This window comes from Perognathus longimembris, chromosome 11 (assembly GCF_023159225.1).
Source record: "Perognathus longimembris pacificus isolate PPM17 chromosome 11, ASM2315922v1, whole genome shotgun sequence".
Taxonomy (NCBI): Eukaryota; Metazoa; Chordata; class Mammalia; order Rodentia; family Heteromyidae; genus Perognathus; species Perognathus longimembris.
The window spans coordinates 17,767,722-17,794,091 of record NC_063171.1 but is presented as its reverse complement, the minus strand read 5'-3'; the positions used below and the strand labels follow the sequence as shown (position 1 = coordinate 17,794,091).

The window sequence follows — 26,370 nt, the reverse complement described above, 5'->3', positions numbered from 1 at the left end:
TGTTAGCTTTGAGCAAAAAGAAGCTCAGGTACAGTGCCCAGGCCCTGAGTTCAAGCCTCAGAACTGGCACCAAAAAGAAGAAGAAGAAGAATGAAATATACACCTGGCGCTGGGTAGCTCATGCCTATAATCCTAGCTACTCAGGAGGCTGAGATCCAGGGCTGGTGGTTCAAAGCCAGCCTGGGCAGGAAAGTCCATGAGAGTTTTATCTCCAACTAATTACTAGAAAATCAGAAGTAGAGCTGTGGCTCAAAGTGATGGAGTCTTAGCTTTGAGCAAAAGAGCTCAGTGATAGCGCTTAGGCCCTGAGTTCAAGCCCTACAACTACCACCAACACAAAAGAAATGCACTAAAGTCAGTTCCAAGATATTTTAGTTTTTATTTCACTTAGAAAAGTTTTTATTGTTATTACTAACGTGTTATACAGAGGGATTATCATTTCATAAGTGAGATACAGAGTATAATTCTTTTTGGAAAATGTCACTTCTTCCTTCTCTTTCCCTCAGTTTCTCCCTCCTGTCTCTGCCCACAAGTTCCATAGTTCATTTTCCACATAATGTTCACTTAGAAAACTTTTGAGTGCCTTATGCAACTCAGAGTTAGTCTATAATATTTATGCATTCTTCTTGTTTTCTAGAGGGTTTTGGGTTCTTTTGGGGCAATAGCATTTTAGTAAATGGAAAATGCTTGTGTTTTCTTATCAGTGTCTACTTATTTAAGTCTACTTCATTGCTTCACAAGCTGGTTGTACACCAGAATCAATGTAGGACTTACTCCACACAGTATGCTTTGGCCCTTCATGTAAAAGTGCTCATTGGGAGGGTTCATAGGATTTATGCATAATATGAAGTTATTAGCACTTTTGTATAAGTATATATATATATATATATAATATGCTAGCTTCTAGCCCTGTGATTTATTAATCAGTTGTGCACTTAATAGCACCTCAAGTCAGGTTTTTATTGTTTTTTTAAATTATGAGGAACTTGGATTAAGTACTTTGTATTCTGAATGATTCAAGTTTTGGGTGTTTTTTAAAATTTTTTTGGCCAGTCCTGGAGCTTGGACTCAGGGCCTAAGCACTGTCCCTGGCTTCTTTTTGCTCAAGGCTAGCATTCTACCTCTTGAGCCACAGTGCCACTCTGGCTTTTCTGTTTATGTGGTGCTGAGGAATCAACCCAGGGCTTCATGTGTGCTAGCAAGCACTCTGCCACTAAGCCACATTCCCAGCCAAAATATTACTTTTTTATCTGATTGTGAATTATGATTTATTTATGATAGCTTTCTTGAAATAGAATTTCCAGAATAAATTTTGTTTCAAATTTTTTCATATTTTTGTCTTTTTTGAGGGGGGATGCTGGAGACAAACATCTTTATTAAAGATACTACCAACATTTTGGCAAACATTTCAAAACAGATTTGTAAACATAATGCTTCCCTTTTCAACTGGCAGCACTTTGAAAAGACAAATAAGACAACACAACTTGAATCAACATTAGTTCAAAATTTTTACACTTTGACCACTTTTGACCACGTAACTTATGTTCCCACATGGTAAAACCAAGTGATAGTTTAAATCAACATCAACAGATAAAACTCCATGAAATGAAATTTGTGCTGTTTGATTAATCACAGTATGTTGTGGTTAAATATATCTGCTTTTTCTTATATTCCTGGCATCCAGAATGAAAAAAATCTTTAAATATATATTTCATGTAGGTAATAGCTTCTTTTTCATATCTCTCTTCAAAAAAATACTTAATAGCAGTATATAAATAGGTTACCTACACATTTAATTTTATAATTTTGCCCCCAAACTGTAGATCTGCTTCATTTTAATAAAGCTGACAAACTGTTGAAATGGAAATGCTTTTGTCTTCCAAAATAGAAGAAAGTAGCAATTTGACAGGAAAAAACAACAACCTACAGTAATACTCACCAGCTGTTGAACCTGAATGTTGGGCCTACTGAGAGTTAGCAGCTTTTTTCCTTCACGCACGCTCAGATCCACATCAGCTTTGCACACGTATGGGTCAAGCACACGTAATGATTACACTATGTACATTGTATTTTTGTTCTTGAGTGCTTACTTGAATGTACATTGATAATATTACTAGCCATCCTTTATGGCCTATTATAATAGGGCATTATCTACACAACTTTTACATTTTAGTTTAGAACTGCATTGTGTCTGACCTAGATCCCTTGCATGAATGTTGGCTCTGATTTTCATGTTACCATCTTTTTCATTTCTAACTTAAATAGATTAGTATTTCAAGAGATATAATTATGTCATCATTTTTATACACTGGTGGTGGAAATAATTGAAATACTCAATGTACAATGTACTTATAAACATTTTTTTCTATTTTAGCACAGATGTATTTCAAAGATTGGGCTCTAGTTCAGCTGTGATCACTCCTCCAAAAATAGCATCATTTGAAGAAGCATTTATATATCTTCAAAAGTTAATGGCAGCTGTGAAGGATATTCTTGAAGGAATTCAGAGGTAAACCCTGTATTAGTTTTAAGGCTTCAGTTTTAAATTATTTTTCTATTAGTATTTTTCAGATTTCCTAGGAATCTTCTAGTTAATAAACAAAGGACTTTTAGATTTAACTTTCTCGCCTGTACCACTATGCTTAGCTTATTTTTTGAGATGGATTCTTAAAAACTTTTGCTCAGTCTGGCCTTAACCCACAATCTTCCTTTTTTCTTTTGGTGACTAGCTGAATGATAAATATGTGCTACCACATCAGGCCTATTAATTTATTATTTTTGACATTTTCCCTGACTTAATTCTTGGTCCAAGACAAACAAAATAATTAAACTGTAGCTTTGATTACTAATGATAGTTAAAAGATTTAATTTCAGTCTTTTTGATAATATCAATTAAGTGTGATCATTTTTTGCACACTGTTAAAATGCAAGATAAAATACTCATTGGGCAGCCTTCTCCAAAGTTACCTATCTCCGTGAATCATGGTGCCTGTATGATAAAGTAATCTACTTCCATGTTTTAGGTGATTGTTACATACTGGCTCTAGATTAAGGGTAATCCTCATAGATATAAGATGCTAATGTAGTTGGAGAAATGGCCAAGGGGACAAATCTACCTTGATGAATATCATGTCCTTTAATGTCTATTTTAATTTTGTTCTTACTTGGGGGGTTAATTTTTGAAGGATCTTGCAAGATCATTTTTAGTTTATCTACCAAGAAGCCTCATAAAAGTTCAAACTGAAAATACGGGCATGAGTTTTGCCATGTTTTATTGATTGCATTTTGTTGCGGTATTATTACTACCTTTAATCCTTGGGTTTTTTGCTGGAATCTTTGAAACCATTATTCATTTGATGAAGTTAATTGGGTGCATAATACAACCTATTAGCCAACTAACTGGACATATATAAATGCATTGTCTTCAACTCCTTGGAAAGCCAACAAATAAGACTATCTTTCCCTAATTTGGAACTCTGGTTCCATCCTCTGGACACTTCACCATTATAACCTGGTGTGGTTTGACATGTGGACCAGTTAAGAAGGGATGAAGTAATGTATGCAAAACACTAAGAACAGTATCTGGAAAGTAGTGTATAAGTACTTAGCTACCATTGTCATTTATTGTTTTGTTACTTACTTGTTATCTTACTAATGTTTAGACTTCTCCTTAAATCATATTTTTGCTGTCTGATTTATTCTTTTATTAAAAAGACATTCATTTTTCTCCCTTTGTTCATTGATTCAAATATAGCCTTTTTAATCTGGCAGTCAAGTTTTTCTACTATTTGGTTCTAACACAGTTTTTTGTTCTTACAATTACCTATGTATAGTTTGTAAATTAGCCAGATTAGTTTATTTCTGATTTTCAAGGCTCTATACAGTCTTACTGGTGAACTTTGACAAAATCTCCTCTCAGAGCCTAGAATGACTTCTTAACTTCCCTGCTTGTAAAATCTTACTTGTTGAGTCCCAGTTCAGGGATTTCTGTTCCACCCACACTTTTCCAATTAGTCCTTGTAGAAATATTCATATTCCTTTGAATACCTGTTACATCTTTAACATTCTTAGCACATATGACCTCTGATTATAATTATTTGTCAACATTTTATTTCTGCTCTCAAATGAGCCTCATGAAGGTAGGATCGGTCTCTTACATCCCAAGGTATCTTGCATTCTGCCTTATCCTAACACTATTCATAATGGTAATTTTAATAAAATGTTAACTGACAATCATTAAGCACTTAGTGTATATCAGGCACTGTGCTATCAGAAGTTTAACTATGTGATCTTATTTGAGTCATATCATATCCTATCAGAAATACTATCTGTCTCTTCACATGGGAAAGGAGGATCAGAGAGAGATCATTGCCCAGGGCCCATAGTTTATTGGCAAAATGATTCTAGAGAACCTCCACCTAAATACACTAAACTTTCTGACTAAAAAACAAAAAAGCTTGTTTTTTCATTCTATAGAACTTTAGAAATTTTCTAAACTTGATTTTTTAAAGAATATATAACTGAAAACTTATTTTCTTAATCTGCCTTAGAAGAACTTTCATCCTTTTCACTTGCTTTTCTAAGTTTGCCCTTTTCTATCTTTATCTACCTTTAACTCTCCCCCACCCCACTCCACCCCCACCTCCACCCCCCGCCCCCGCAGTTTTCTTTTGCTAGTCTTGGGGCCTGGTGCTATCCCTGAGCTGTTTTGCTCAAGGATTAGCCCTATACCACTTTAAGCCATAGCTGCACTTGTGGGGGTTTTTGATAATTATTAAGAGTCTCACAGACTTTCCTGCCTGGGCTGGCTTCAAACTGTGATTCTCAAGTCTCAACCTTCTGAGTAGCCAAGATTACAGGCATGAGCCACCAGTGCCTGGCTTGTTTCTGTTGTTACTGTTGCTGGGAATTGAGCCCATAGTCCTTATCTTTTCCTTTTCTGAGAAAAGATCGTGTTCCTCTTGGTTGAAAAGGAGATCTCTAAAGGGTTTCTGTTAATTAATGGTCTTATCTCCACCCTCAGAAGTTACAAAGATGGATATTAAAAGCAGAAAATAGAAATATATGTGGTGATATTGCTGTCAGGATCATGTAATGGGAACAAATGGTTTGAAACAAGGTGGCTGAGAACAAGAATAAAAATTTACAAAGCTGGATCCCTGGGGTATGACTCAAGTGGTAGAGTGATTGGCTGGTAGATATGAGGCCACAAGTTCAATCCCTAGGACTATTCTCAGAAATATATTTTTCTAAAGTGGTCAGTGGTGGCACATGCCTGCAATCCCAGCAATGGGAAACAAACATAAAGGAATGGTAAATTTAAGGCCAGCTGAAATTTAAGGACACAGTGAATCCAAAGCCAACATATACTCCATAGTGAGATGCTGTTTCAAATAAAACAAGAATACCTTTAATTGCACTGGAGAGGCTGATGCTGGAAGATGAAAGGTTCAAGGCTAGTTTGGGCTACATTTTTGAGTTCATGGTCAGCCTTGGCTACATGCAGAAGACTAAACTACCCAAAAGTTCTTACATCTAATGTGATTGTACAACTAATTCATACATTTCTGTCTCTGAAGGGAAAACAAAATATATCATTTAAAAAATTTTTTATTTGACACTTTATAATCTGAAGATGATAAATCTTTCCATTTACATAACTGATTGCACCAAAATATAGAAAACATTGAATTCTAATTATGCTTGTAATAAATAGCAAAAAAAGTGCCATAAAAGCACTTTTTTCCAAGTGAGTATCTCTGTATTGTTGAATTTAACAAATTTTCATTCATTGCCATAGTACATTTTAATTCTTACTAAAAAATTGTAATCTGATGGTATTATCCAGGCATGACATTTCATTAAAATGAGAAGAGTTTTGAGGGTCAGAATGATATGAACTTGAATCTTGGTTTCACTGATTTATCACCTCTGCCTTAAGTATTATAATTAGTTACATAAGTCAGGTAAAGAGTACTTTTCTTTTTGGACAATGTCACCCCTTTCCTCACTCCCAGTTTTTCCCTCCCATCCCTCCCAGCTCTGCTGGTAAAAGGTTAATTAATGTTTTTGTGCTTGTTTCCTAATATGTAAAATGGAGTTTACTACAGTGGCTTTATCAAATTGTAGAGATTTAACTGAGATATCATTTGTAATCAGCAATTAGTATTGGTAATTAATAAGTACTGAATAAATGATATTCCTATGCTTAATTGGATACTAATGTTAAGCCATGACCTATTTCTTAACTATAGAGAATATAAATATGATTTAAAATAATGAATTATACATGTTACTTCATATAGTGTTCAGATATGATTCAGGTTTTCATGCATGTGGAGAGACAGCAGTCTACCACTGAGCTACAGCCATGGCCCCATAAATTGCTTAAGTTAAAAAATTTTTTTTTACATTCTCAAAAGCTATTTTGCTATTATACTAATATAAAACTTTACTAACAGAGTGGGCTACAGTGAGAGCTCTAGATCTTTACCATTAATTTTTCCTAAATAGAAAGAAAGTCTTACTTGAATTTTAAAAATCTTACTTAAAAACTGAGTTAGCATATATATATATATACATATATATACACACATATGCACACATATATGTGTGAGTGATTGTATGCACTCTGAGCCTAGGCACTGTCCTGAGCTTTTATTTTTTTAAAAGAATTTATTGTTAAGATGATGTTCAGAAGGGTTTACAGTTACATAAGTCAAGTAATGAGTACATTTCCTTTTGAACAGTGTCAACCTCCCTTTTCTCTGTTTTTCCCCTCTTGACTTTCTTCCTCCCCAAATTGTGTAGTTCATTTCCAAAATGTCTAGTGGGTTTCACCACTGAATTGGTTCACCCTTGGTCCCACTGATTCGGTGCTTTTCCTTCCCTTCCCTTCCCCAAATCAGTTAAACTTATGTACAAGACAAAGGGTACAGAAATCAAAGACAGTGACAGAAAGAGATAAACCAAAGAAACAAAGAAAAAAGAACCTCAAACAATACAATAAAAAAAAACCTTTTGCTCCCATTTCTTGGAGATCCTTTGATAAGCATACATTTTGTATCATAGCTATTCAGCCCTTGCTCAGTAGCTTCTTAGGAAATTCTCTCTTAAGAATATTCTCCTTTGTTCTCACTATGTGAATGATTCGACTTATGTTTAATTAATCATGTCCAGGTGTAATTATTTATCTTTTACTATACTTGTAGATTTGTAGGCACATTCTAATTATTACAATGAGGGAAACCATTCAGCCTATGTTTTGGGGGGTCTGGCTTACTTCACTTAGTATAAGTTTTTCCAACACTTTCCATTTCCTCATGATTGGGCTAATGCCATTCTTTCTGATGAAAGCATAGAATTCCACTATACACACACACACACACATTTACACACATACCACATTCTCTTGATCTATTCATCCAATGACAGGCATCTGGGTTGATTCCATATCTTAGCTGTGGTAAACAATACTACAATGAACATGGTTGTGCTGGTAGCCTTAGTGTGGCCTGGTTTGTGGCCAATTGGATAGATGCCCAGGAGTGGGATTGGTGGGTCATGGGAAGCTCCATGTTTAGTCTTTCAAGGAACTTTCATACTGCTTTCCAGAGTGAATGAACAAGTTTACATTTCTACCAGCAGTGTAGTAGCATTCCCTTTTGGCCATATCCCCACCAACATCTGTTTCATTATAATGGCCATTCTAAGTAGAGTGAAGTGGAATCTCAAAGTTTTGATTTGCATTTTTTTATGGCCAGATATGTGGAACATGTGCTTATTGGCTATTCTTATTTCTTCTTTAGAGAAGGCTCTAAGTCTTTAACTCATTTATTAATTGGGTTGTTGTTTCTTTGAGGATTTGTTTTAAGGAAGTTTAATTTATTTATTTAAAAGAAAAATTTTTTTTGGTCAGTCATGGGGCTTGAACCCTGGGCCTGGGCACTGTCCCTGAGCTCTTCAGTTCTACCACTTGAGCCATAGCGCTACTTTCGGAAGTTTAATTTTTTGAGCTTTAAGTATATTTTAGATATGAGGCCTTTGTTTGATGTGTAGCTAGTAAAGATATTTTCCCATTCTGGGGGCACTCTATTTATCTTGTTAGCTGTGTCCATGCAGAAACTCTTTAGTGTGATGCAATCCTATTTATCCAGCCTTTCTTTGATTTGTTGTGTTTCTGGATCTTTAGGAAGTTTCCACCTGTGTTAAGGAGCCCTAGTGTTTTCCCTATCCTTTTCTGTAATATTTTCAGGATATCTGCTCTTACCTCAAGGTCTTTGATCCATTTGGAATTGATTCTGTTGCCAGATGATATATAAGGATCTAACTTAAGTTTTCTACATGTGTATAGCCAATTCCGCCAGCACTATTTGTTGAAGAGACTGTCTTTCTTACATCTGATGTTTTTGGCTCCCTTACCAAACTTTAGGTGGCCATAGGTCTGTTGGATTATTTCTGGGTTTTCAATTCTTTTTTTTTAATTAATTAAATTTTGTTGACAAGGTATTGTGCAAAAGGGTACAGTTACATAGTAAGGCAGTGAGTACATTTCTTGTGATATCTTACACCCTCGTTTTCCTTTCCCTTCCCTAAATCAGGTAGGCATATATAGGCATATATATACAATACCCAGTGTACCAAAATCATGTACAGTAGCCACATAGTGTATGCCAAAGGAAATTCATCTAGAACTTTAAATGTAACGTCAACAATAGAATCCTCCTGTGTCCTTCTCTTGGAGTTGTTTTTGCTTATTTTTGTCTTATATGATCATATGTAGATAGCTGTTGAGCTATTGTGATCCACTGATAGGTCTATTCTAGACCTTTTTATGTTTAGTAATTGTTTGGTTTTAGATACATAATGTAAAGTCACTGACCCAAACGTGTGGAAGTACCATTTGAGAAGAAGCTTTTTGTTTCACAGACCTGGTCTCTACTGTCCCCTCCCACCTTAACAGTCATATATCAAGGAGACCGTGCCCCTTTGTTCTCTGTGTTCTAGGCTTGTCTCGCTCAACATTATTTGTTCAGGTTCTGACCATTCCCCTGCAAATACCAATATTTTATCATTTCTAATCGCTATGTAGTATTCCATTGTGTACAGGTACCACATTTTTTTGTATTCATTCATCTGTAGTGGGGCATCTGGGTTGTTTCCATATTTTGGCTATTGTGAATTGTGCAGCAGTAAACATGGATGTGCAGATGTCTTTTTGATATCCTGAGACCTGTTGTTCAGGATAGATGCTTAGGAGTGGTATGGCTGGGTCATAGTGTATGTCTATGATGAGCTTTTTGAGGAACCTCCATACTGTTCTCCAAAGTGGTTGTACTAATTTGCACTCCCACCAACAATGGAGAAGGGTTCCTCTTTTCCCACATCCCCTCCAGCATTTGTTGTTGGCTGAGTTCAGAGTATAGGCCATTCTAACTCGAGTGAGGTGTATCTCAGGGTTGTTTTTATTTGCATTTTCTTTACTGCCAGGGATGTTGAACATTTCCTCATATGTTTCTTTGCCATTTTTATCTCTTCTGTGAAGTCTCTCTTTAGCTCCTTTGCATGGGTTTTCAATTCTATTCCATTGGTCCTCAGGCCTGTTCATGTGTCACTACCAAGCTTTTGTTTTTTTATTACTACAGCTTTATAATAGAGTTTGAAGCATCGTATTAGCATCGTTTTTCTCCAGCACTCTTCTTCCTGCTAAGGATTGCTTTTGCTATTCAGAGCATCCTCTTATTCCATATGAATTTTTGGCTTGCTTCTTCTATATCATTGAAATATGTTGTTGGGATTTTGATGGATATTGCATTGAATTTGTAGATAGCTTTGACAGTATTGCCATTTTCACAGTGTTAATCCATCCAATCTAGGAAAGTTTTTGTTTCCTTAATTCTGCTTTAATTTCTTCAGGTTTTTAAAGTGTTCATCATAGAGATCCTTAACATCTTTGATTAAGTTAATTCCTAAGTTTTTTTTTAGTCTACTACAAAGGAAAGCAATTGCTTTCTTGATTTCAGCCTCACTCTTTTCATGTTGGTCTACAGAAAAGCTACTGATTTCGGGGGCGGGGGTGGCGTTAATTTTAAACGCTGCTGCTTTGCCAAAGTTTCTGATCAGCTCAACTTGGGAGAGAAATCTATGTTGCTTCTTTAAATACAGAATCATGTGATCTGCAGACAGGGAGAGTTTTACTTCTTCTTTCCCTATTTGGATCCCCTTGATGTTTGCCTCTTGCCTTATTGCTGTACCTACAAATTCCAGTTCTATTTTGAAGAGGATATTTATTTATACTGAGTAGTACAGAAAAGGAATTTTTAAAATTGAGATCAACTGAAGCTGCTTACTTGATGTTACTGCTCTTAGGCAAATAGAGAACTCTCAAGGCATATGTGAACAAGAGTCAGGACTTCTATGAATATTGATTCTTTTACTAGCTTACTTTGTAGCTTTGGGGATGAGAGCCAAAAACATTTAGTGTTTGAACACAAAAATAATTTGCAACATCATTTGATAAAAGGCAACATCTTTTAAAAGCCAGGCTCACACCTGTAATCCTAGCTACAGAGGCTGAGATCTGAGGATTGCAGTTTCAAGCAAGCCTGGACAAGAAAGTTTTCAAGATTCTTATCTCATTTTAACCAAAAAAATTTGGAAGTGGAGCTGTGGCTCAAGTAAGTGGTAGAGTGCTAGACTTGAACACAAAAGCTTGGGGACAGTACCCAGGCCCAGAGTTCAAGACTTAGAACCCTCTCCCCCAAAAATAAAAGGCAAGATTTTTTGGCTTTCATAAAAAATCAGTTTTACCTTTCAAGTGGCTTGATTTGATTTTGTAATATCATCTAAAGGCAAATAGAGGGTAGTAATTTTTCTGTTTTTAGTGAGAAAAGCATGCACTTCCAGAGTCAAACCAAACCAGTAAGAGATTTGATTACTTCCCACCATCTCTATCATCTTAGACAAGTGTCCTAAAACTCTGTTCTTTAGTTTTTACATCTGAAAACTAATTTTTGTAATAGCTGATAATTACTGAACATAAACTATTTGCTAGGGATTTTGTTAAACACTTTAGATAAATTTAATTCCATACTTTATGAGGTAAATCTTATCCTCGTTTCACAGTTGAGGACTAAGATGCACATAAAGAGAAGTTTGGTCCGAGTCACCTAACTAAACTCAGAGTGTTAAGAGGACTGGAGATGATACGTGTAAAGCAGGGTCAGACTTGGAATAACCGTTATAAAGAGTACCAAAATGTTCTCAAGCCAGATCTGTGAACAGATTATTTTGTTCTAAACAACAGAGGACATTCATTGTTTCTCAGAATTCATCCCAGAGTAAAATTTCAAGACTATAAACAAGTAGAAGATAGAGAACCATGTCTTAAACTTTTATTTTATTTTATTTATTTATTTTTCAAATTTTTATTATCAAACTGATGTACAGAGAGGTTACAGTTTCATACGTTAGGCACTGGATACATTTCTTGTACTGTTTGTTACCTTGTCCCTCATACCTCCCTCCCTTCTCCCCCTTTCCCTCCCCCCCCCCCACCCCCGGAGGTGTTCAGTTCACTTACACCAAACAGTTTTGCAAGTATTGCTTTTGTAGTTGTTTGTCTTTTTTTTACCCTGTGTCTGTCAAATTTGGTATTCCCTTTCAATTTCCTACTTCCAATACCAGTATACACGGTTTCCAATATACTCAGATAAGATTACAGAGATAGTGTAGGTACAACCACAGGAAGGTGATACAAGAACATCATCAATAATAGAAGCTACAGATACACATGGGACGTTGAAAGTAGTTACAACTGTGATATAACAATTGTTTCCATAGCATGGAGTTCATTTCACTTAGCATCATCTTATGTGTTCATAAGGGTATAGCTATTGGGCCTTGTGATGCTCTGCTATGACTTGCCTAAACCTGTACTAATTATTCCCAATAAGGGAGACCATATAGTACATGTTTCTTTGGGTCTGGCTCACTTCACTTAGTATAATTTTTTCCAAGTCCTTCCATTTCCTTACAAATGGGACAATGTCATTCTTTCTGATAGAGGCATAAAATTCCATTGTGTATATGTACCACATTTTCCTGATCCATTCATCTACTGAGGGGCATCTGGGTTGGTTCCAGATTCTCGCTATGACAAATTGTGCTGCGATGAACATTGTTGTGCTGTTGGCATTACTATGATTTTGTTTGTGGTCTTTTGGATAGATACCCAAAAGTGGGGCTGCTGGGTCATAGGGGAGTTCTATATTTAGCCTTCTGAGGAATCTCCATACTGCTTGCCAGAGTGGCCGAACCAGTTAAACTTTTATTTTATATTCCATAGCTTGCTTTCTTTTGAGGATGATCAATTTTAATAGATATTGGTAGTTTGTAATTAAAATGGATAATATTATGCCAAGACCCTTCATTACATTTAACCCTGCACCATGAGTACATTTGTGTGTGTGTGTGTGTGTGTGTATGTGTGTATACACGCACATGTGAGTGTAGTTTATTTATTTTTTTTTTTGGCCAGTCCTGGGCCTTGGACTCAGGGCCTGAGCACTGTCCCTGGCTTCTTCCCGCTCAAGGCTAGCACTCTGCCACTTGAGCCACAGCGCCGCTTCTGGCCGTTTTCTGCATATGTGGTGCTGGGGAATCGAACCTAGGGCCTCGTGTATCCGAGGCAGGCACTCTTGCCACTAGGCTATATCCCCAGCCCTGAGTGTAGTTTATTAAAGAGTCTCACTGACATTCCTGCCTGGGCTGGCTTCAAACTATGATCCTCAGATCTCAGCCTCCTGAGTAGCTAGGATTACAGGTGTGAGCCATTGTTACCCAGAATGAGTATGTCATTTAAAATAGGATGAAAATTGTGCAATTATATTGCCATGTGAGTATACTTTGGTAATTGCTTCAAACTCCTCTTAACCCCCTTGATTCCATAGCTCTTATTACATACATTTGAGGAAATGCTATGAATTGAATATGTACTTATTATGAATGTCTTTTAGAAGGACAAAGATGCATGTGTGTGTTGCCTTTTTTTTTTTTTTTTTGGCCAGTCCTGGGCCTTGGACTCAGGGCCTGAGCACTGTCCCTGGCTTCTTCCCGCTCAAGGCTAGCACTCCGCCACTTGAGCCACAGCGCCGCTTCTGGCCGTTTTCTGTATATGTGGTGCTGGGGAATCGAACCTAGGGCCTCGTGTATCCGAGGCAGGCACTCTTGCCACTAGGCTATATCCCCAGCCCCGTGTTGCCATTTTCTTGAATTTCCATTTTTTTATTCTTTCTAAAAATTGACATAGAAGGGTAGTTTTAAGATTTTGTTCTAAGAGTCTTTTGTCTTCCCACTCGTACAAAGGAAGCGCGAAATGAGAAACTTAGAGCAGTCTGACCTCTTAAGAATTTTGTGTGGGGAATTACTAATACATGAGAATTCATAAACAGCTTTTTTTTAGTTTTTACAAACAAGCTGTTTTCTAGAGCATAAGAGTTTACAATTATTTTATATCAAACAAAATTATATTTTTTAAATCCAAAAGTAATTTTTCTCCATTTTGTGTGGGATTTTTTTTCCAAGTACTTTCAGCAAATTATACTTCTAGAGAGTAAAAGTTTGCAATTGCTTTATACCAGTACAAATTCCATTCTCTAAAACTCAGAATTGGTGGATGCAGTGAAGTCTGAATTCAATCCCCTTAATGGAATATATTACAGTAGACTCTTAGTCTATTTGGAAATGTGATTACCATAAACCATTCTTTTGAAATAAGGACTATCTTGGCTTTAAAAAATAGTACTTGTAGTGCGTGTGTGTGTTTGTGTGTGTGTGTACACATGATGCACTTGCCACTCCTATGACTTGAACTCAGAGTCCTCCCATCTCAGCCTCCTAAGTAGCTAGGATTACATGTGAGCCACCAGCACCTAACTAAATTTGTTACTTTATTCCAATAGTAGCCTTTCTTCATAGAATTGTATTCTGTGATTTATTTCTTAATTTTACTTATTTATTTGTGCCAGGATTAGGGCTTGAAGTCAGGATTTGGGGCACTCATTCAATTTTTGTGCACATGGATAACATGACCACTTAAGCCACTACTCAAATCTGGCATTTTACTAATTAATTGGACATAGAGTCTCAAAGATTTTTCTGCCCAAGCTGGCTTTGAACTGTTTTCTTCCAGATCTCATCCTCCTAAGTTGCTAGGGTTACAGGCATGAGCCACTAGCACCAAGCCAACTCTTGAATATTTGGCAAGATATCAAAGTATTTTCATTTGAAGGAAGTGACTTTCTTAAAACCTTAAATTTCTGATTTTCATGTTTTGTTTACAGTTAGCATTCAGAAGTGGGCAGAGACTGCCAAATGGCAAAAATGGGATTTTTTTCTTGATTATTTACCTGTGCTCAGTCAGCATTTTTTCTTTCATATGCTTTTTAGAACGATTATGCTATAGTCTACTCTGAAGCTTCAGGTTTTTCTTGTTTTTTTGAATTGTTATACCGAAGGATCTAGAGCAGTCCCATAGTAGGTCTCAAATGTTCTTTAAGTAAGAGAAGAAAGGATTGATTGTTCTGATCTGGGCATCTTTAGTATGCTTTTTGGCTTACTCATCAAATGTACTGTGAAAGTTAGGGCTCATCCTCTCAACTCTTAATATAGTATGCTATTATTTACAGTTACAACCATGCTTTTGTTACTGGATGAGGGAGAAAACTTAGAAATGAAGAGATCAGTGTAGTCCAGAAATGGCAACTGTTGAGACAGAGTAGACCAGTGGTTGCCTGGAATGGGGTTGGAGGTAAGAACAGAGAACGACTATAAAGAGGCAAACCAGATTTTTTTTTTTAAGGAAATTTCTGAAATTAGATTGTGGTGACCATTATACACGTATAAATTTATTAAAAATCATTGAATTGTTAGCATGAGTGCATTTTATGGACTATAAATTATATTTGTTAAAAGAAAAAACAAAAGCATGGTTTTATTTAAAAGTAGTTTTAGCCCGACACTGGTGGCTCACAACTGCCAACCTAACTACTCAGGAGGCTGAGATTTGAAGATTGCAGTTCAAGACCAGCCCAGACAAGAAAGTCCCTAAGACTAAATATCCAATTACCCACCAAAAAGCCAGAAGTAGAGCTGTGGCTAAAGTAGTAGAATGCTAACCTTCAACAAAAAAGCTTAGAGATAGCACCCAGGTCATGAATTCAAGGACCAATATGCACCACATACACACACACCATTAAACCTTTTACTAATCAGAAAACTAGATTGGTGAATTATTTTGCCTCTTTCTTGGGATATAACTTGTTGCTATAGACAAATGACCAGTTTACTTAGAATGAGTTTTTCTTCCAAGTGATTTTGAACAAAGAATGCTAATTATATTCTCACATGTGTACTTCTGTGATATGAACTTGGAGTTCATAAGTTTTTAATATAACACATCTAATTTCCTTACCCTTTTTTGTGTACAGTTTGTTTTTAAATCCATGAAAAGGAACAGGTATAAGCTGTTCTATATTGGTCATAGTTTGTCTTCATTGGATTGGAGGTTAGAACATTCCAGTTTTTCATTTCTAGGTAAATGAATAGCATAGCTATCATTTACAAAAAAAAATTTTGGGGGGGGGGGCCAGTCCTGGGCCTTGGACTCAGGGCCTGAACACCCTCCCTGGCTTCTTCCCGCTCAAGGCTAGCACTCTGCCACCTGAGCCACAGCGCCCCTTCTGGCCGTTTTCCATATATGTGGTGCTGGGGAATCGAACCGAGAGCTTCATGTGTAGGAGGCAAGCACTCTTGCCACTAGGCCATATTCCCAGCCCCAAAATTTTTAAATGATACATGGAAAAATAAATTTGCATTGTTAAGTGTTAACTGTGATATTTCAACACAAATATACATTGAAAGATGTATTAGGTTAAATGTCTCTTCAAACATTTGTTATTCCTTCATGGTAGTCATTCAAAATCAGTCTAGCATGTTGAAATACACAGTTGATCTTATAGTATAGACTGGTAGTTACCTGTCTACTTGCTGGGGCAAGAGATGGGGAGCACTTGATCAATGGGGACTAAGCTATAGTTAGGAGTAAGAAGTTCTGCTGTGCTGTTGTATTGTTGGGTGACTAGATAATGATAATATTTTGCTTTTATTTATTAAAACATTATTTATGGATCTTGCCTCTGCCCCTCCTCTCCTCATCTCTTTGACTTTGTGTTTCAGTTAGGAGATTAACTTTATTTTTAAATTAGTTGTAGAGAGAAAATGTTTTCCCCAGAACTGGTATTACCATTCAGATTTGTGTATGCCTCTTCCCAAGGAGTCTAGTAGCTTTATAATTTTTATTATATCTTATATAACTTGTACAAGTTTTACCATAAGTGTAATAAAGACCAAATAGCCTCAGGATATAATTAAGGATATTCACAGTGCTTAGTTTCCGATTCTGGCAGTATTAGGCATTGGCAAAAACATGACAGCCTTGAGACAACATAATTAAAAGCCACTTGGGATTTCAGAGCTAATTGAGATGACTTAATTTCACATTAGTTGAATCATTCACTTATTTTGTGGCTTCCTACTAGGAATGATGTTACAGTTGAAGTGTGTAGTGTTTAGAGTTAGTATTGTAAAGGCTTTGAGTTAATAGTAACTCATTTAGTCCTCATAATAGCTCTATGAAGTTGGTATTATTCTCATCTGTACTTTGCAGATAAGAAAAGTAAGTCAGCCCAACGTATGATACTGTAACCTCTCTATACGTCAGTTTGATAATAAAAATTTGAGAGAAAAAAAAAAAAAAGAAAAGTAAGTCAAAGAACGTAACAGACAGATTGAGATAGACAGTATTCAGAATATGCTCTAATAGCAGGGTAGGTTTCCTATTTTTTTTTCAAAACAAAAAAAATATCTTATCGAAAGAATTAAAAATATTTAACATAAAGTGCCAAGAGAAAACATCTCGTTTCTATTTTTTGTTTTTGATATATATGTGTGTTTGTATGTGTGTGTGTGTGTGTGTGTGTGTGTGTGTGTGTGTGTGTGTGTGTATTAGTGTAATGTCCATCAGCTGACCTGGATGATAGTTGAATGTTGTTTGAATTTAGTTACAGGTTATTTTTTATTTTCTTCTTGCTTCTTGTTTTCTTTTAATATGTATTACAGTTTTATTTGTTGTCTGTTTGGACTGGTTAAACATTACTATGGAAATCTTTAAGCTTTGTACAAAGTATCCCTTTTTTGCTCTTTTGGCTTGCTTGCTTAGCTGGCATTCCACCTCTTGTGCAATACCTCCAAAACTTTTTTTTCTGATTATTTTGGAGACAAAGTCTCACGGACTTTTCTGCCCAGGTTGGCGGAAACCAGAGACTACCTTCAAACCACACTCCTCCAGATCTCAACTTCCTGAGTAGCTAGGATTATAGATGTGAGCCACTGGCATCAGCTCTCTGCCCTTTCAGAAATATGTATTATCTTTACCCACTCTGTGACTTGTAATTTCACATATAAGAATGGTTATGGTTGTTTATTAACTGATGTTACAAATATCAATTTAAATAAACCAAAGTGTTGCAATGATCCTACAAATTTTAATTGATAAACCAAAGAGGTTATAAAGTTTCAATAAGTTTATTAAACAACCAATTATCTTTTCATGGTATGGGTATGTTTGGGGGGAAAAGAGTCAAAATACTGTTATTAAATGAGTCACTCCTCCTTCCTTTTTATTTTTATTTTAAAGGATTTTGGCCCCCAACAGTAATTGTCAAGATGTTGAGATGCTCTACAACTTCCTAATTAAGTATGAGGTATGAGAAGTATTTTCAAGTATTTGTATTTTTCTCATAGACAAACATGTTTAATATAAATAAATATAGGAGTTATGAAACATAGCGAATGCTGTTTGATTTTTTTAAAATTTATTTTGTGACACAGTAGCTATGCGGCTCAGGCTGACGTCAAGCTCATTATTCTCCTTCCTCGGCCTCTCAAGTACCAGGATTGCCAGCGTGTGTCTCCACTTCCAACTTAAATTCTTGAATGCTATAACAGTTTGCTAGTGACCTATTCCTTTTACTCTCAATTTTAAAAGCATACATTTAAAGCATACAAGATGATATTTTTATATGCATGGTGAAATTGTTTCTATAGTCAATTAAATTAACATTAACCTGTCCATCATCTCATTTAGTAGCGCTTTTTTTTTTTAACTCTTTTTTTTTTGGCCAGTCCTGGGGCTTGGACTCAGGGCCTGAGCACTGTCCCTGGCTTCCTTTTTGCTCAAGGCTAGCACTCTGCCACTTGAGCCACAGCGCCTCTTCTGGCCGTTTTCTAGATATGTGGTGCTGAGGAATCAAACCCAGGGCTTCATCAATATGAAGCAAGCCCTCTACCAGTAGGCCATATTCCCAGCCCCAGTGGCTTTTCTTTTTCCTGTGGCAACAACACCTAAAAGCTACTCTTCAATGAAATTCCTAAATACAGTTGTGAACCTCAAATTCTATATCCTGTGTATCTACAATTTGCTATCCTTTCACTCATGTCTTCCCACCTTCTCCCATCCCACTCCCACCAGTTGACATAGCCAGTTTATTGTTTTCCAAGTAAAAAATAGAATAACATGTTTGTTTCAGCAAAGAAGTATTTCAGCTGGGATTTATTGGCATTTTGAACATGTTATTTCTTCACTGTGTTCCACATGTCATAATTGCTGATTCACAGAAAGTGTTCTGATTATTTGTTTCAGTTTGCTTTAAGCTCTCTGATGTTCCCTGTTCATTTTTCTGTTGAGTGTGTATGTGTGTTTAATTTTTAAACATTTCAGGAGGAGTGACATATTTAAGTCTTGTTTCTTATGGAGTCAAAATGCATTCCTTCACTTTTATTCCTGGCTAGCTTTTTACTTAACCTTTTGTATGCCATATCATCTATTAAGAACCTAATGAGTAAGAACCCAGAATCTGAGATCACACTCCTCTGTGATCAGGTTTTGGCTCCTCAGCTACTAACTGTATGTTCAGGAGTGGCTTACTTCATTCTCTTTATCCCAGTTTCTTCATCTTTTAAATGGAACTAACGGCAGATAAATTATATATAATCTGTCTGGAATGACGAAAGAACATGTAAAGTTTTGCAAACAGGATAGAACCAGGCACAGAGGAAGTCTGCATTTGTGACCTATTCTTATTTAAGCAAAAAATGGCTTTACATGTACACTTAAAAATCAATTAAACAGGGCTGGGGATATGGCCTAGTGGCAAGAGTGCCTGCCTCATATACATGAGGCCCTGGGTTCGATTCCCCAGCACCACATATACAGAAAATGGCCAGAAGTGGCGCTGTGACTCAAGTGGCAGAGTGCTAGCCTTGAGCAAAAAGAAGCCAGGGACAGTGCTCAGGCCCTGAGTCCAAGCCCCAGGACTGGCCAAAAAAAAAAAAAAAAAAAAATCAATTAAACATCTATAACCATATTATATGATCATTGAAAGGATTTCCTTACTTGAATTCATACATAGTTCAACATACTTTCAGAAATTTAAATTGACATTAAGTCTAATGGCAAAGATACATGCTTGTGGAAACAAAAGGATAGTTTGAACATCATATATCCTGTGAGTTTCTAAGGCATGGCGCTTTTTTTAGTATATTACTTCAAATTGGTAAGAATATTGAAAATGCCTGAGTTATGTATTTATAAGAATATGTGGATTTGATTTTCAAATGTTTGAAATAATTTCCCTTAGCAGAGTTTCTCCCCTACGTCAGTTATTACATTGTCTTATGATAAAAATAAGGATGGGGCCACCCTTTATACTTTGTATTTTTATTATATCAGGTTCAAATCTCTGTGTTGTTCACTTACGAGGTTAAATAGGAGGATCTAGGTTCTAGGCAAACTTGGGGGAAAAATTTTGCTAAGACTCTGTTTCCACAAGCTAAATGGCATTTTTCTTACCTGTAATATCAGCACTCAGTAGGGTTAAGCAGGAAGATAATGGGTTCTGTGTCAGCCTGAAAGATATAGTGAGACCATGTCACAAAACAAAAACAATAAAAATGTCCATAGACTGGTGTTGTAGATAAATAGCAGAGCACTTGCTTAGCATACTAGAGGCCTTAAGCTTGATCTCCAGCATTACTGAAAGAAGGAAAAAAGGAATGGAGAAAGAGGAGGAAAAAAGAGCTATGTACTAGTCGAAGTTTTAACTAAATTAGATAGAGCTTTCCATAATTTATAATCTTAGGTTCTTTTTCTGTCCATGTGATTTCCAGTATGATCATCTACATGTTGAGATCCCACTAAATCCAGGCTCATTTCACATGTAAAGTATAATAGTAGTAGGACTAACATTTTATATGTTGTTAACTGTTAATAGACATTATTATTATTGCTTTTTAAGTCTTTTTTAAAGCAGTAACTAGGAACTTGAGATCTAACTCTCCCAGAATACAGGGCATTCCAACTTTACTAATTTTGCTTAATGTATTTTCTTAATTACTGTATTGTGGTTCTTTTCAGGTAAATAAAAATGTCAGATTTACTGCTCAAGAACTTTATGATTGTGTTTCTCAGACTGAGTATCGGTAAGTCTTACTTATATGTAGATATATCATTGCAACAGGCTTTTAGCATATTCAGCAGCACTGAGAATTTTAAAATGTGAGCCTGGTATAGTACTCCCCCCAGCTACTTGGGAGGCTGAGGCAGGATTGAAAATTTGAGGTCAACCAGGGCAACTTAATAAGACCTTGTCTCAAAAAAAAAAAATTAGAGTAGAGTAGGAATAAGGCTGGGGATGTAGCTCAGTTGTAAAGCTCTTGCCAGTGTGCACAAGGTTCCTGTTTTGGTATCCAGTATTGCAAAAAATTTTTCTCAATGCATTTTTATATAAAAATCACTACATGTTATTTATGTAGCATTATTATAAAACTATTTTTTCTAAATAAAAAATGTTACTGATAAAAGTGGCACTGCTGTACAGTTTTGCAAATCTCAGAGGACAACTGAATCCTCATAACTGCTTTTGTATTCAGTCTGTTATGGTAATTAGATGTCACATACTAATAGAAACTATACATTTGAAAGAACAAAAGTCAAAAGACAATAAAGGCCTTGTGCTTGTTGGGTACACACTGTTACTTGAGCTATACTCACAGCTCTTTTTGCATTTAATTTTTTTTTTCTGATAGAGTCCTATATTTTTGTCTAGAGACTGACTGAGACAGATATCCCCACCTATAGCATAAGGTAATGTGAACTTCCACACTTGGCTTATAGATTAAGATACGGTCTGGAGAACTTTTTTTACCTGGGCTGGCCTTGAACCTTAATCTTCCTGATTTCTATCTCTCAAGTAACTGGGATTATAGTTATGAGCTAATGCTCTAGTCAGACTTCCTGCTCTTCTTATTATTTGTTTTTTGTTTTGGGGGTTTGGGGGTTTTTTTTTGGCCAGTCCTGGGCCTTGGACTCAGGGCCTGAGCACTGTCCCTGGCTTCTTTTTGCTCAAGGCTAGTGCTCTGCCACTTGAGCCACAGTGCCACTTCTGGTCTTTTTCTATATGTGGTGCTGGGGAATCGAACCCAGGGCTTCATGTATGTGAGGCAAGCACTCTTGCCACTAGGCCATATTCCCAGCCCCTGTTCTTCTTATGAAGATAGCTATGACCTCTCTGACCTTGCAGACCCTCTAGAAGAGCCTTAAGTTCCTTTGGATCCATAGGCCACATTTTGAAGAGCAAGTAGTTTAAAGAAAACTCTTGCTCCTGCCCTTCAGCAGCAAAAAAGATCTCCATAGCTCTACCTTTCCTTCCCTCCTCTCTAGGGATTTTTATGTTTAAAATTCTTATCCTTTATAGTGTTACTAAATATTATGTACAATGAAAATATTTGTTCATTTTTAGCTTAATGGTACTACACTGTATACTCTTTGTTTTCAAAATAATTCAGCTCATACATATGCAACAAAAAGTATAAGTATTATAAATGAGCCTTTTTCTACATACACATACGATTGTTAAGCCCTTGCTTTGAAGCCCATTCCTCAGTGTTACAGCAACATGAAACTTTGGAAGTGGAATTCAAGAGGAGCAAAAACCTGTTTAGACCCTTCAGTGTTGCCCTACAGCTGTCTCTTACCCCCACCCCCAGTCTATTTTAACTCAACATGGAGACTCACCCCTATGTTCATAATAGAGGAATAATTTATGATCAGTTCTATTATGACAAATATATGCATTCCTAAATGTCATTTCTGCACTGTGTAGTCAGGCAGTGAGAACTACGGGGCCTGTGAGAAAAATGTAAAACCTCATCAGGAACATGTCAACAAAAGATAAGAACCTAATAAAATGACATCATAGATCATATATGTTCAGTAGCTGAGAAATGCATTAATGCTATAAGAAAGGTGTCATTTTACCTTGAAATGTTTACCTTAAAGTTTGCTTGTAGAGGTGGTCATTGAAAAAGTTTGAGCTGGATTTGAATACAAAGCTGTAACACTAAAGTTGAGTGAATGTCTCTTAACAATACGAAGAGCTATTATTTGAGGTGTATGTACATGTGTTTTTGTTTCATAGGTATAGCTGGGTACAATTTTCTCTGTTCACCTGTTGCTTCTCCTTACTAAGTGGGAAAGTTGCACTGTATTCAAATTTTATCAGTAGTGATCGAACAAATTCTTGTGTTGAAATCAAGCATTGTGGCAGAATGGACTATATTTCCACTGTATTGTGTCACTAATCCATAGTTCATTTGCGGGGCTGGGGTTATAGCCTAGTGGCAAGAGTGCCTGCCTCGGATACACGAGGCCCTAGGTTCGATTCCCCAGCACCACATATACAGAAAACGGCCAGGAGCGGCGCTGTGGCTCAAGTGGCAGAGTGCTAGCCTTGAGCGGGAAGAAGCCAGGGACAGTGCTCAGGCCCTGAGTCCAAGGCCCAGGACTGGCCAAAAAAAAAAAAAAAAAAAGTTCATTTGCTACATAAAACTTCTGATGTTCTATGAGCCAACCAAATGACAAAGCTTTTTTTCAAAATACTTCTGTGTCCAAACTCTAGATTAATCAATTTGATGATAGTAAGACTTGAAGAGTAATGATAATAGACAGAAGTTACCAAACTTACTCAACCATGATTTGAAATGTTTCCAAGAAAATTTGAAGTCAATGTGTATACATGAGTGCATTACATTTGGAGGAGAAAAGGACTTCTTGCTCAGACCTTCAGACTTTCAGTGAAGCAATTGTACTCTTGCTTGTGTGTCTTTACATATAATGCACAATTAAAGGATTATGCAATCTTTGTGTTAAAAAATTGTCAGGCAAATTTTGGGAGGTTTAAAATCCTCATTCTGTTCATGGAGGCCATAGCCTCTTGAAAGATGGCTTCAATTAGATTGAAGAATTATCATTATTTTATTGAAGAAGTATTTTGACCTCAGCTTACTTTTGGAATGGTTGGAAGATTTTTGGAGAATCAGGTTGAGTGTTGAAAGTTAAAATAATTGACTCCAGCAATCAGCATGGTAGAATCTTTAAGATGTTGTTAGAGCTATGGGTCTCATATGTGGCCCTACACCAGAGTGTGCATCACCTAGAAACTCATGAGAAATGCACATCTTAAGACCCTGTGCCAGATTTTGTGAATCAGAAATGGCGTAGAGCCAATAATGGGTTTTACAACTATCCGAAGGCTCACTAAAGTATTAGAAGCACCACAGTAGTAAGCTAACTTGGTCTGTCCAAGAAAACTTAGAAAAAAGCTGTAGAGAAGAATAGTCGGCCTGGGCTACACAGCAATGCTTTATCTCAGAGAAGAAAGTGCAGGAGATCTAGTGTACAAGATGTTAATTTTAGTTAATAAAGTTATATTTTGAAAATTGCAAAGAGCAGATTTTAAGTGTTCTCGTCACAAAAAATAAATGTGCAAAATAATGCTGCTCACTAGCCCAGCTGAGCCATTCCACTGTGTGTGCATATTTCAGAACATCGTGCCATGTGTAATATCCAAATAGTTAGACAATTCTTTTTTTTTTTTTTTTTCCATTAGAAATAGGAAGAGAAAACTGCTTTCCTGGGTAGCTAGCCTCTGAGCAGTGATTTAACACTTGTCTTCCCCCTAGGGAGAAGTTAACCATTGGGTGCCGCCAGCTGGTTGAGATGGAGCACACCATGCAGCAGTGCAGTGCATCTGTCTACATGGAAGCCAGGAGCAGGGGGTGGTGTGGAAATGCACTCAACGACAGGGCCTGAGTGCTGATTTGGAACTGAAGGGGAACTGCAATGTCTGCATAAATAACAGAGTAACTTTCAACCGGGTCACTTTTTTGAGCCAAACTCAGGAAATTTTAAGCAGTTTCATAAATACAAAAAAGTGATTATATTACTAACAATCTCAGTAAAACTCTAAAAAACTGCAAGCATCCATGTGTGATACACTGTGGACTGAACTCTTGGAGCTGACAATACCTTCATACCTCTACAGCTGGACCAAGCCAGTATCTTTCAGGAAAGGAGAGCCATCTTCTCACTGCTCCTAGGGCAGGAGCCACTTTGACATCCGAGGAAGGCCTACAGCACAGCATTACCAATCCCCCAAACCCCCAACCCTAAATACGGGCCCATGACCGCACACTGCCAAGAATTAGGACAAGATCATGCTTACCACATTCCATGAATGAACTCTTGTCCTGAGATGTTTCTGTGATCAGTCATTCATATAAGTCTGGTGGAAATACCATCACCTTCCTCAGGGGAATAAATGTGGCTTCTTTTCTTCCCTGGACTTGTCTTTTGTCAGTGCATTTCTGTTGGGGACGAGTTCTGTGCTGACTTGCCCCTTAAATGTGAAGCAACATGAATTTTTGGAATTAGGTGGCAATGACTGACTTGATGTTTGCCCAGTGTTTAATTGACTTATTTCTAATTTAGTTAACAGTAAGTTGGAAATCTGTTTACTGGAATGTATTATGCCCTTGTTAATACACCAAATTTGGCATTCTATTATAAATGTTAATTTATTTTAAAAAGCAATAAATAACTTATTTTAGTAAGATTTTTGCTTTTCATTTTACTTCCAAGTAACTTTTGTGAAGTGAGTATAGGTGTAATGATAAAAGTGAACATCTCCAACAAGAGAGAACCAGTTCAGCATGTTTATTTTACATTTTCCCAGGTAAATTAGCACATCCCTGAGTGTTGGGATGGCAAAGTGCAGTCAGGGACTTAGGTTCATAAGGGTGTGAACCTCTTTGTTACCCAGAAGCTTTATCTCTTCCCTTGTCTTCCCTAGAAGCATCTTTAGCCCCCAACTTTTAGTTATGACTGGGTTGCTTTGCTCTATGTTTATCTTATTTCATCTTTTTCCCAGTTTGTAAGATTTGCATTACATGCAATTTTTTATTCTGATCATTGCCAACTTACCTAAACATATTTCACCCTTTTTATATTAAGCATTACTTTGTGGTTTGATTTCAACGTGTATTTATTGAGATGTATATAGTTCTTTTCTAACGTCATAGTCTTATGTTTAATTGGTTCTTTCCCTTTCTCCAGCTGGTACTCTACCACTTGAGCTATACCTCTACTCCTGCTTTTTGCTATTTTAGAGATGGAATCTTGTGGATTTTTCTGCCCGGGCTGGCCATCTGCAGATTTGAGTTTCCTTAGTGACTAGGATTACATGCAGACATCTGGGCTTGGCTTCTTTGCTCATCTTAAACTTTTATATTTGCTCTTCATGTTTACATTTGTTATGTTTTATATGTTTGGTATTTGCAGATTTCTTTCTCCTATTGACTACTCTAGGGTTGGAGTAACTCATTGGCTCAGTATTCTTGTATGGTAGTTATTTTTCTTTAGGGTCTGGCATACCTTATTCTAGGCTCTCCTTCCTTTCATGGTCTCTGCTGAGAAATCTGGAGTAATTCTGATTGATTTTCCTTTATATTTGATTGTTCTCTTCTTCATGGAAGCTTTAAGGATTCTTTCCTTCGTTTCTATTGATCCTGTATGGACTACTATGTGTTGTTGGGATGCCCTATTCTGGTCTGGTCTATTTGGAGTTCTAAAAGCTTCTTGTAGCTCAGGGAGGAAAGATGGCGCCCACAGAATAGGGAGGCACCCCGACTCGCTCCAACTAAATAGCGAGCTGGGAACTCCAACACCCAACACCCCATCAAGAACCCAGCAAAACCAGTAGCCAGAAGCAGTGGAGAAACGCAGGAAAACAAAAAGGAGCAAAAAAAGAAGAACCGAAAACCTACACGGAGCCGGAGATTCACCGGGGCACCCTCCCCCCACCAGCCGACCCTGGCCCAAACAGGGTCAGGCTGGGAAAGGGGAACCCGGCGATC

The 26,370-nt window shown here is 36.8% G+C and overlaps 1 protein-coding gene across 6 annotated transcripts in view; it reads left to right on the top strand.

Moving 5' to 3' along the window:
- The window catches only part of Swt1 (SWT1 RNA endoribonuclease homolog), a 71,235-nt gene extending 46,156 nt beyond the window's left edge, over window positions 1–25,079 (top strand). For 5 of the 6 annotated variants that reach the window (XM_048356904.1, XM_048356903.1, XM_048356905.1 and 2 more), the window contains exons 18-21: window positions 2,375–2,509; window positions 17,756–17,822; window positions 20,534–20,598; window positions 24,139–25,079. In XM_048356904.1, the coding sequence (XP_048212861.1) occupies window positions 2,375–2,509; window positions 17,756–17,822; window positions 20,534–20,598; window positions 24,139–24,268 (397 nt within the window). In that variant the 3' untranslated portion in view covers window positions 24,269–25,079. The remainder of the gene's footprint in view (window positions 1–2,374; window positions 2,510–17,755; window positions 17,823–20,533; window positions 20,599–24,138) is intronic. The other variant, XM_048356907.1, reaches the window with a different exon arrangement.
- Window positions 25,080–26,370: the final 1,291 nt, after the last annotated feature.